At 47.1% G+C, this 12157-nt stretch overlaps 1 protein-coding gene across 1 annotated transcript in view; it reads left to right on the top strand.

Moving 5' to 3' along the window:
- Positions 1–12157, top strand: part of arhgap22b (Rho GTPase activating protein 22b) — a gene marked incomplete at both ends in the record, with an annotated part of 75944 nt that overhangs the window by 55816 nt on the left and 7971 nt on the right. The window contains 4 exons of the mRNA XM_080789296.1: positions 6249–6456; positions 8035–8167; positions 11392–11465; positions 11867–11988. Of these exons, the coding sequence (XP_080645422.1) occupies positions 6249–6456; positions 8035–8167; positions 11392–11465; positions 11867–11988 (537 nt within the window). The remainder of the gene's footprint in view (positions 1–6248; positions 6457–8034; positions 8168–11391; positions 11466–11866; positions 11989–12157) is intronic.

The following is a 12157-nucleotide window of genomic DNA, read 5'->3' as shown; positions in this document are numbered from 1 at the left end:
GGCTTTTCAGACTACGAGCTGCAATAAACAAAGTCTTTATGATGCAAGTCAAAAAGCTAAAATAGAACGCTGTGCCAAAAGGTCTCCGCTGTAAATGTGTGATCTCTTAATCTCCAGCAGCATGTACGGTATGCCCTTTCCCACGCAGGCTTCCTGTTGGACTGGGATGAGTCCAGAAATATAACTGAGCCCTGCGCGGGGTGTGAACGAGCTGTAGAGGCTCTATGAGCTGTCAGGGTTATGTTTCATGGGGATGTCCCATTTATGAGGCCAACGCATCTGTGTCGCTTCAGCGTTCAACCACTTTAACCATTATTTTAATACTTTAGCTGAAAAATAGAATAACTACAAGCTCATAGCGCTATATACGAGCTTGAAGATCTGCTGTTTATTTCTTTATCGTGAAAATGTGGCACAAATCTTTGAATATATATATTCTTCTAGAAGCAAATCTTTGCGTCTGGGGTGGGGGGGTGGGGGGTCCCTGGAACAACATATTTTCAGATGGGGGTCCGCAGCCAAATACAGATAATTCTGGGGGTCCTTGACATGAACAAGGTTGGACAAGGTTAATATTTGTAGGTATAGGATCAGAGAGAAATACTTAAATGTGACAGCACAGCACAGCACAGCAATGGACAACACAACACATCACTGAAGGCCTGCATCGCATTTTAATGAACCCCGGATTAGTGCTGTGTACACAGGTGGATGTTGTTCAATTAAGTCCCCCCCCCCCCCCCCTAACCTTCCACTCGCCCCTATTCAAGACTCATTATGTATCGTTCAGTTCACACACAGGAGTAGGTTTACATTATTTAGTTTCAACTGATTGATAATAGTGGTATACTGTATAAAGTGAAGGGTGACTTACTTGCAGATGTACTTAAGCAGATTGAAGTTGGGGAGAGGTAGAGTGCTCACTTGGTTTCCCAGTTCCTGGATCCCCTGAGAAATACAAATCACACTTTAGTGTACGGTAAAACACTCAGAGGGGGGGGGGGGGTCATTAAGTCTGAGTGAATGGAACCAAATGGACCCGTACAGATCCATTTGTATTGTACTGTATTGGATCCAATGAAAAAGTAACAATGCGGCTCAACCAATAGCATGTACAGTATAGTACAGTACGTGCCAATGATGTGCAGCCTATACTTGTGTGCATGTTCATATAGCCTACTGTACAGTGTGTGTGTGTGTGTGTGTGTGTGTTAGACAGACAGACAGACAGACAGACAGACTTAAACTGCAACATTACATATAGGCTACAGTAGAGACCTATACAGTCTCAGAGAGAGAGAGACAGAGAGAGAGAGAGAGAGAGAGAGAGAGAGAGAGAGAGAGAGAGAGAATGTTTACCCACAGACAGTTACAGTAGACCTACAGTAGGTCATTTTCTATCCCACATCTGCTTGGCTCAGTGGTATGAATGATCCCAGTATGGCTCTATACTGTATGTGACTGACATTAACATTTAAGATCTTTTGTATGTGTCTCCATGACTTTTAATATCTCCACAAGTGTTGAAGTAGGCAGCCTATAGTCTGGTATTGGGGGGCCAGACCTCCATATGTACTAGTAGGCAGCCTATAGTCTGGTATTGGGGGGCCAGACCTCCATACGTACTAGTAGGCAGCCTATAGTCTGGTATTGGGGGGCCAGACCTCCATATGTACTAGTAGGCAGCCTATAGTCTGGTATTGGGGGGCCAGACCTCCATATGTACTAGTAGGCAGCCTAGTAGTCTGGTATTGGAGGGCCAGACCTCCATATGTACTAGTAGGCAGCCTAGTAGTCTGGTATTGGGGGGCCAGACCTCCATATGTACTAGTAGGCAGCCTAGTAGTCTGGTATTGGGGGGCCAGACCTCCATACGTACTAGTAGGCAGCCTATAGTCTGGTATTGGGGGGCCAGACCTCCATATGTACTAGTAGGCAGCCTAGTAGTCTGGTATTGGAGGGCCAGACCTCCATACGTACTAGTAGGCAGCCTATAGTCTGGTATTGGGGGGCCAGACCTCCATATGTACTAGTAGGCAGCCTATAGTCTGGTATTGGAGGGCCAGACCTCCAGACGTACTAGTAGGCAGCCTAGTAGTCTGGTATTGGGGGGCCAGACCTCCATATGTACTAGTAGGCAGCCTAGTAGTCTGGTATTGGGGGGCCAGACCTCCATATGTACTAGTAGGCAGCCTATAGTCTGGTATTGGGGGGCCAGACCTCCATATGTACTAGTAGGCAGCCTATAGTCTGGTATTGGGGGGCCAGACCTCCATATGTACTAGTAGGCAGCCTATAGTCTGGTATTGGGGGGCCAGACCTCCATACGTACTAGTAGGCAGCCTATAGTCTGGTATTGGAGGGCCAGACCTCCATATGTACTAGTAGGCAGCCTAGTAGTCTGGTATTGGAGGGCCAGACCTCCATATGTACTAGTAGGCAGCCTAGTAGTCTGGTATTGGGGGGCCAGACCTCCATACGTACTAGTAGGCAGCCTATAGTCTGGTATTGGAGGGCCAGACCTCCATATGTACTAGTAGGCAGCCTAGTAGTCTGGTATTGGAGGGCCAGACCTCCATATGTACTAGTAGGCAGCCTAGTAGTCTGGTATTGGAGGGCCAGACCTCCATATGTACTAGTAGGCAGCCTAGTAGTCTGGTATTGGAGGGCCAGACCTCCATATGTACTAGTAGGCAGCCTATAGTCTGGTATTGGAGGGCCAGACCTCCATATGTACTAGTAGGCAGCCTAGTAGTCTGGTATTGGAGGGCCAGACCTCCATATGTACTAGTAGGCAGCCTAGTAGTCTGGTATTGGAGGGCCAGACCTCCATATGTACTAGTAGGCAGCCTATAGTCTGGTATTGGAGGGCCAGACCTCCATATGTACTAGTAGGCAGCCTATAGTCTGGTATTGGGGGGCCAGACCTCCATATGTACTAGTAGGCAGCCTATAGTCTGGTATTGGAGGGCCAGACCTCCATATGTACTAGTAGGCAGCCTATAGTCTGGTATTGGGGGGCCAGACCTCCATATGTACTAGTAGGCAGCCTATAGTCTGGTATTGGAGGGCCAGACCTCCATATGTACTAGTAGGCAGCCTAGTAGTCTGGTATTGGGGGGCCAGACCTCCATACGTACTAGTAGGCAGCCTAGTAGTCTGGTATTGGAGGGCCAGACCTCCATATGTACTAGTAGACAGCCTAGTAGTCTGGTATTGGGGGGGCCAGACCTCCATATGTACTAGTAGGCAGCCTAGTAGTCTGGTATTGGAGGGCCAGACCTCCATATGTACTAGTAGGCAGCCTAGTAGTCTGGTATTGGAGGGCCAGACCTCCATATGTACTAGTAGGCAGCCTAGTAGTCTGGTATTGGAGGGCCAGACCTCCATATGTACTAGTAGGCAGCCTATAGTCTGGTATTGGGGGGCCAGACCTCCATATGTACTAGTAGGCAGCCTATAGTCTGGTATTGGGGGGCCAGACCTCCATATGTACTAGTAGGCAGCCTAGTAGTCTGGTATTGGGGGGCCAGACCTCCATATGTACTAGTAGGCAGCCTATAGTCTGGTATTGGGGGGCCAGACCTCCATATGTACTAGTAGGCAGCCTATAGTCTGGTATTGGGGGGCCAGACCTCCATATGTACTAGTAGGCAGCCTATAGTCTGGTATTGGGGGGCCAGACCTCCATATGTACTAGTAGGCAGCCTAGTAGTCTGGTATTGGAGGGCCAGACCTCCATATGTACTAGTAGACAGCCTAGTAGTCTGGTATTGGGGGGGCCAGACCTCCATATGTACTAGTAGGCAGCCTAGTAGTCTGGTATTGGGGGGCCAGACCTCCATATGTACTAGTAGGCAGCCTAGTAGTCTGGTATTGGAGGGCCAGACCTCCATATGTACTAGTAGGCAGCCTAGTAGTCTGGTATTGGGGGGCCAGACCTCCATATGTACTAGTAGGCAGCCTAGTAGTCTGGTATTGGAGGGCCAGACCTCCATATGTACTAGTAGGCAGCCTAGTAGTCTGGTATTGGAGGGCCAGACCTCCATACGTACTAGTAGGCAGCCTATAGTCTGGTATTGGGGGGCCAGACCTCCATATGTACTAGTAGGCAGCCTAGTAGTCTGGTATTGGAGGGCCAGACCTCCATATGTACTAGTAGGCAGCCTAGTAGTCTGGTATTTGAGGGCCAGACCTCCATATGTACTAGTAGGCAGCCTAGTAGTCTGGTATTGGAGGGCCAGACCTCCATATGTACTAGTAGGCAGCCTAGTAGTCTGGTATTGGAGGGCCAGACCTCCATATGTACTAGTAGGCAGCCTAGTAGTCTGGTATTGGAGGGCCAGTCGGCCAGACCTCCATATTCCCATTCCGGAGGAGGAGGGAATGTCTTCCACTTCTCGGAATAGAAACTGTCGCCAACTAGTAGGAGCGTCGTTAACGACGACACTGAGGTCACGACCCCGTGACCTCTCTGCTATTTACAACCACTGGCTGTCAGCCGCACACTACATGCCATAGTCCGGGGGGAGCGGCCGTGATGTGATTGGCCAGTGGGGGTGTTGTCAAGGAAACTGCATTTTCTAAAATGTTCAGTTTTTAGTTACCATGTGGACAGACTTTATTTTTAATACATTATATGTATACTGTGAATACACTGATTTGTAATAAAAATAAAACATAACATATAAACTATCTAAAATAAACTATGAATACATTAAAATGTATTCTGTTCTGCATTGGTTAGGTTGCCTAACCAACCACCAACCACCTAGCCAATCCCGGCGGAGCGTCCCTCCAGACCATGGGGTCTAGCGTCTAACTGTCAGCTGGGTCTCAACTACTGTCAACAGTCTGCTCTCACTGGGCGGTCTGGCTTCCTCTCCCCGCCACAGAGCTGCTGTCCTGTACGCTGCAGCATGTTATTACCCAGCTGTATTAGATATCACAGGCGTTAGCATTGATTGATTGATTGATTGAGCGTTTGATCAAATCCTCGCCGTACGTCGTTCAAAATGCTGGAGCCGGAATGGATGCCTTCGCTGGCCCGCTGCGGCGGCCTGGGACTGTTGTACCAGAAACACGCGGCGGCGACGGCGCTGCTGCTGTGTTCGCCGTGCGAATACTACGACTACTGTGAGCTGTCGCTGTCTGGGAGCCAGGCTACAGGTAGGATCATGTGTCTGTCTGTCTGTCTGTCAGCCAGGCTACAGGTAGGATCATGTGTCTGTCTGTCAGCCAGGCTACAGGTAGGATCATGTGTCTGTCTGTCAGCCAGGCTACAGGTAGGATCATGTCTGTCTGTCTGTCTGTCTGTCTGTCTGTCTGTCAGACAGACAGGCTACAGGTAGGATCATGTCTGTCTGTCTGTCAGCCAGGCTACAGGTAGGATCATGTCTGTCTGTCTGTCTGGGAGCCAGGCTACAGGTAAGATCATGTGTCTGTCTGTCTGTCAGACAGGCTACAGGTAGGATCATGTCTCTGTCTGTCTGTCAGCCAGGCTACAGGTAGGATCATGTCTGTCTGTCTGTCTGGGAGCCAGGCTACAGGTAGGATCATGTGTCTGTCTGTCTGTCAGACAGACAGGCTACAGGTAGGATCATGTCTCTTTCTGTCAGCCAGGCTACAGGTAGGATCATGTCTGTCTGTCTGTCTGTCAGCCAGGCTACAGGTAGGATCATGTGTCTGTCTGTCGGTCTGGGAGCCAGGCTACAGGTAGGATCATGTCTGTCTGTCTGACAGGCTACAGGTAGGATCATGTCTGTCTGTCTGACAGGCTACAGGTGGGATCATGTCTGTCTGTCAGGCTACAGGTAGGATCATGTCTGTCCTCCTTGTGTCAAGGAAGCTTTGAGAAGGAAAGGAAGTGGTCACGTGACTGGGCTGCGCCATGACACTTTCATGGACACTTTCATGTGGAGCCAAAACTCACACCGGAAGTCCAATGAATGCATGGCAGTGAATGGAGCCGGGGGTGGACCAGCTCATAACAAACCTTTAGAATGAATACATGGCAGTGAATGGAGCCGGGGGTGGACCAGCTCATAACAAACCTTCAGTCAACGACGACATATCACTAATCACTATCTAAACAGCAGCTTGTTGTTCTGTAAAGTAGCTTGTAAATACATTATTGGTAGTAGCTGGTTGTGTTTCTTTGGGCTTGTTTCTTATTTATTGTGTACAGCACCTTGTAACGATTGTTTTGAAAGGCGCTTTATAAATAGAAATTACCTTACCTGTTGCAGGTATCTTCGGCCAGCGTCTGGAGGACACGGTGCAGTACGAGAGGAAGCTGGGGCCCCGGCTGGCCCCTCTGCTGGTGGAGCAGTGTGTGGACTTCATCAGGGAGCGAGGCCTGGACGAGGAGGGGCTGTTCAGGATGCCGGGGCAGGCCAACCTGGTCAAAGACCTCCAGGAGAGCTTCGACTGCGGGGACAAGCCTCTGTTCGACAGGTAGGCAGGACCTGAGGTACAATGCGGGGACAAGCATAGACGTATGGGCTAGATGGCTCAATGCGGAGTCTCTGACAGTTCTTTTGAAACTGTGTTGCCTTATTGTAAACTTGCTTGCTGGGGGTGCGCACGCTTTTCCGACACACCGAAGATCCGAAGCGGGGGGACATGCGATGCGATGCGAAAAAGCGATGGTCCGACATGCGCTGCTCCCGTGCTTGCGGTTAGGGTTAGGTTAGGATTGAGGTTTCGGATCAATAGTATGTCGGAACTAAAGCCTGCACCCTGCTTGCTGTGGTGGTTATTCATAATTATCGTTATATTTATTGTCATGTCACTTATTGGTGTTTGTGAATCACCTGCCCATGCAGTCGTCATCAGTCACGTGATGTGACGACTGGGATAAAAGGGAGTTGTCACATATTTATACTGCCGATTATCACCTGATGAAGGCCGTTCACGGCCCAAACGTTGTGTCATATTTATGGTGTTTTGAATAAAAACACCTTGGAGCAAACCTGTGTGCGGACTTCACTGTACTTACCTTAGTCCATGTAGCGAACCAGGCTGGATGAAGAGGTTGAAGGCCGACTGATGATGTGAAGTTTCTTTAATAGATCAACGTGAAAACTAAAAACAAGACACAAACATATAATCAACACAGGCAGACATATCTAATAATATGAGGCATTCATATAAACAAATAAGTTTACAAATAACCAATAAAAAAGGTACATATCAAACCATAATACCATATAAACAAACCAATAAAAGGTACATATCAAACCATAATACTACATGAGCAAAATACCAACTAAACAAAATCCCACAACAATATAACACAAACTAATAACCATAAAAATGGACATTCACCTTGTTCCCTCTCCAGTGCTAACTTGTTACCATGGTGTCCCAATATCATGATGTCACTCGACCATGTCATTCTCCAGGAAAGTCACTAAAACCAATAAATCAATAATTAAGATCTGGAAGTTCCATTTCATTTGTCTGCACTCACTTGATCTGTTTGGTGTTCCATTTCCTCCTGTTGGTGAGGTTAGGCTTAGCTTTCAATGATCATGGTTTGGAGCACATGAGGAACAAACATTTTCTGTCTGACTGTTGCTGGGCTGTCAGTATGGCTCTGGTGAGTGAGCAGCTTCCTGTTTGCCCACATAGCCTTTCAAAATAAAAAATAAAAAAGGTTGAGCACCACTGACATAGAAACATAGTTATAGTTATTTTTCAGAGCATTTTTGTTGACCCTGTAAATGGGTCTAAATGGGTTAAAATAGCAATGTATTTTCAGGGATATTAACTGAAGTTGTAGCCTCAGGTATTCATGTTGTTGTTAACTTGTTACTGCGAGGGTGAGGTCTATAGCCAACACCATCTCGGGATTAAAAAATAACGATCCAGACCATAGTTTCCTTTCGTGGCCGTTTACATTCGAGGGTTGCCGGTCCTCTCGAACGGAACAGTTTAACGTCGTGCCCAGGACGTAAAATCAGGTATTCATATCAGGTTGTTATACAACATGCTCCAACTGTATACTCTCTGCTCTGCTCTCTCCTGTAGTAACACAGACGTCCACACGGTGGCGTCGTTGCTGAAGCTGTACTTGAGAGAGCTGCCTGAGCCCGTCATCCCCTTCTCCAAGTATGACGACTTCCTCACCTGTGCACAGCTGTTGGCCAAAGACGAGGAGGAGGTGTGTGTGTGTGCGTGTGCGTGTGTGTGCGTGTGTGTGTGTGTGTGTGTGTGCGTGTGCGTGTGTGTGCGTATGCGTGTGTGTGTTGGGAGCATACAGCAGTCCACCTCCCTACCTCGCCAAAGTCCCCAGACAATAAATCTTCCAAAAATCCAGACCACTTTTTCACCACTTTTCAACCTATCTTCATATATAATTGGTCCTCACTAATGATGTCACTGGTGGACGGGTTTCTGAACTGCCCACAGCCCCTCCTATGAGACACGGTTTATCATGATCATGATTAGGTGAGGACCAATTATATGAAGATAGGTTGAAAAGTGGTGAAGTGATTCTGTAAGAGGATGACATTTCTAGCTCTAAGTATAAGCTACATCGTCCTCTACTAGGACAATTATTTTTGGTTGATTTATTGTCTGGGATTTTGACTGAGGTGGACTGGTGTACACTGCCGTGCACTTTCAATTCTTTGTTTCAAGCCATATAATATATGTTATGGTTAAGGATGACATGATTCAGGAGCCCCCAGACCGTTGATAAACAACAGAATGAGCCCCAGACCGTTGATAAACAACAGAATGAGCCCCAGACCGTTGATAAACAACAGAATGAGCCCCCAGACCGTTGATAAACAACAGAATGAGCCCCAGACCGTTGATAAACAACAGAATGAGCCCCAGACCGTTGATAAACAACAGAATGAGCCCCCAGACCGTTGATAAACAACAGAATGAGTCCCAGACCGTTGATAAACAACAGAATGAGCCCCAGACCGTTGATAAACAACAGAATGAGCCCCAGACCGTTGATAAACAACAGAATGAGCCCCAGACCGTTGATAAACAACAGAATGAGCCCCCAGACCGTTGATAAACAACAGAATGAGCCCCAGACCGTTGATAAACAACAGAATGAGCCCCCAGACCGTTGATAAACAACAGAATGAGCCCCAGACCGTTGATAAACAACAGAATGAGCCCCAGACCGTTGATAAACAACAGAATGAGCCCCAGACCGTTGATAAACAACAGAATGAGCCCCCAGATCGTTGATAAACAACAGAATGAGCCCCAGACCGTTGATAAACAACAGAATGAGCCCCAGACCGTTGATAAACAACAGAATGAGCCCCAGACCGTTGATAAACAACAGAATGAGCCCCAGACCGTTGATAAACAACAGAATGAGCCCCCAGACCGTTGATAAAAAACAGAATGAGCCCCAGACCGTTGATAAACAACAGAATGAGCCCCCAGACCGTTGATAAACAACAGAATGAGCCCCAGACCGTTGATAAACAACAGAATGAGCCCCCAGACCGTTGATAAACAACAGAATGAGCCCCAGACCGTTGATAAACAACAGAATGAGCCCCAGATCGTTGATAAACAACAGAATGAGCCCCAGACCGTTGATAAACAACAGAATGAGCCCCAGACCGTTGATAAACAACAGAATGAGCCCCAGACCGTTGATAAACAACAGAATGAGCCCCAGATCGTTGATAAACAACAGAATGAGCCCCAGACCGTTGATAAACAACAGAATGAGCCCCCAGACCGTTGATAAAAAACAGAATGAGCCCCAGACCGTTGATAAACAACAGAATGAGCCCCCAGACCGTTGATAAACAACAGAATGAGCCCCAGACCGTTGATAAACAACAGAATGAGCCCCCAGACCGTTGATAAAAAACAGAATGAGCCCCAGACCGTTGATAAACAACAGAATGAGCCCCCAGACCGTTGATAAACAACAGAATGAGCCCCAGACCGTTGATAAACAACAGAATGAGCCCCCAGACCGTTGATAAACAACAGAATGAGCCCCAGACCGTTGATAAACAACAGAATGAGCCCCAGATCGTTGATAAACAACAGAATGAGCCCCAGACCGTTGATAAACAACAGAATGAGCCCCAGACCGTTGATAAAAAACAGAATGAGCCCCAGACCGTTGATAAACAACAGAATGAGCCCCAGACCGTTAAACAACAGAATGAGCCCCAGACCGTTAAACAACAGAATGAGCCCCAGACCGTTGATAAACAACAGAATGAGCCCCAGACCGTTGATAAACAACAGAATGAGCCCCAGACCGTTAAACAACAGAATGAGCCCCAGACCGTTAAACAACAGAATGAGCCCCAGACCGTTGATAAAAAACAGAATGAGCCCCAGACCGTTGATAAACAACAGAATGAGCCCCAGACCGTTAAACAACAGAATGAGCCCCAGACCGTTAAACAACAGAATGAGCCCCAGACCGTTGATAAACAACAGAATGAGCCCCAGACCGTTAAACAACAGAATGAGCCCCAGACCGTTAAACAACAGAATGAGCCCCAGACCGTTGATAAACAACAGAATGAGCCCCAGACCGTTGATAAACAACAGAATGAGCCACAACAGAATGAGCCCCCAGACCGTTGATAAACAACAGAATGATCACGCACTAAAGCCCAAGAACCTAAAGGGGTCTTGTCGGTTATGATTCATTTTATGGTAAATGGTTCAAATGGAGTCATGTTTACTTTACTTGAAAAGGGATGTCTGGATCGACCCGCGACCCGACTACGGATAAGCGGTTGAAGATGGATGGATGTTTAATTTAAAGCAGAGGTTCCCAACCACTGGTACTATAGTACCACTGGTGGTACTTGAGCCCCCTCTGGTGGTACTCAGAGGAGTGGCCCCAAAAAAGACAAAAGTGGAATGAAATATGTACATTACTTACAGGTAGTTCTTGGGACTGGTTGCAATAGGCTCTCCAGCCGTGCTGAAAATGAGCATGACAGGCAGCACACCTGGCCGTTAATTAATAGAAGATTTGAGAACGGATTAATCACATTATAGAAATATCATCAGTTGTGCTTGACTTAGTGATTTAGACAGTTTTGTCAGAGCAGCAGCATTATTATTGGCTTATATGGAACAAAAAGTACAGGTATATACTGTATGCTCAGTTATTATGGTGGTAGGCCTACTTGGGGGAGCCAGATATTTACTTCAGTATGAAAAGGTTGGGAAACAATGCCTTAAAGCACAGGATCAGGGTTTGGGGTTGTGGTTGGTTTGGGTTACTGTATGTTCAGGTTTAGGGGAGAAACACATGGATCTGTACGGGTCCATTTGGTTCCATTCACTCAGACTTAATGACAACCCCCCCCCCCCCCCCCCTCTGAGTGTTTTACCGTACACTAAAGTGTGATTTGTATTTCTCAGGGGATCCAGGAACTGGGAAACCAAGTGAGCACTCTACCTCTCCCCAACTTCAATCTGCTTAAGTACATCTGCAAGTAAGTCAACCCTTCACTTTACAGTATATACCACTATTATCAATCAGGCCCCGAGCCCTTCTATTGGACGGAAACATATTTAATCCAATCAGAACGGGAACCCCTCTTGGGGATCTACAAGCTCATAGCGCGGCACGTTTACCACGCGCTTTCACCATTTTGAAATGGTGAAAATGTGGTGCACATCTTTGAATAATTATATTCTTTCAGAGTGAACGTTTTTAACTCAAATCTTTGATTCTGGCGGGGGGGGGGGGGGGTCTGCTATTTTTGAAGAATCGAAGAACGACTGACGTAGAAGACATTTTGTAGAATCTGATCTCAGGTCAGAACGGGTTAATCTCTCCCTGGAAACCGCAATGAATAAGAGTGTGTTTTTCTCTCCTCCTGCATCGTGGCAGGTTCCTGGACGAGGTCCAGACCCACTGCGTCCAGAACAAGATGAGTGTCCAGAACCTGGCCACCGTGTTCGGACCCAACATCCTGCGGCCCAAGATGGAGGACCCGGTATCCATCATGGAGGGTATAAAGTGTTTTGTTTTTGCATGGCAGCAATTTTAGATTTTTGTTTTAGTCATATACAGTAGTCTCTTGAATACGTTTTCATTTAAGTTTTAGTCACATTTTAGTCACCTGGAATGTTTTAGTGTTAAGTCTAGTTTTAGTCGACTAAATATCATAAGATTTTAGTC

Source organism: Protomyctophum bolini (genome assembly GCF_963924005.1).
Source record: "Protomyctophum bolini genome assembly, chromosome: 18".
Classification (NCBI taxonomy): Eukaryota; Metazoa; Chordata; class Actinopteri; order Myctophiformes; family Myctophidae; genus Protomyctophum; species Protomyctophum bolini.
This window is presented reverse-complemented; position numbering and strand designations above follow the sequence as displayed.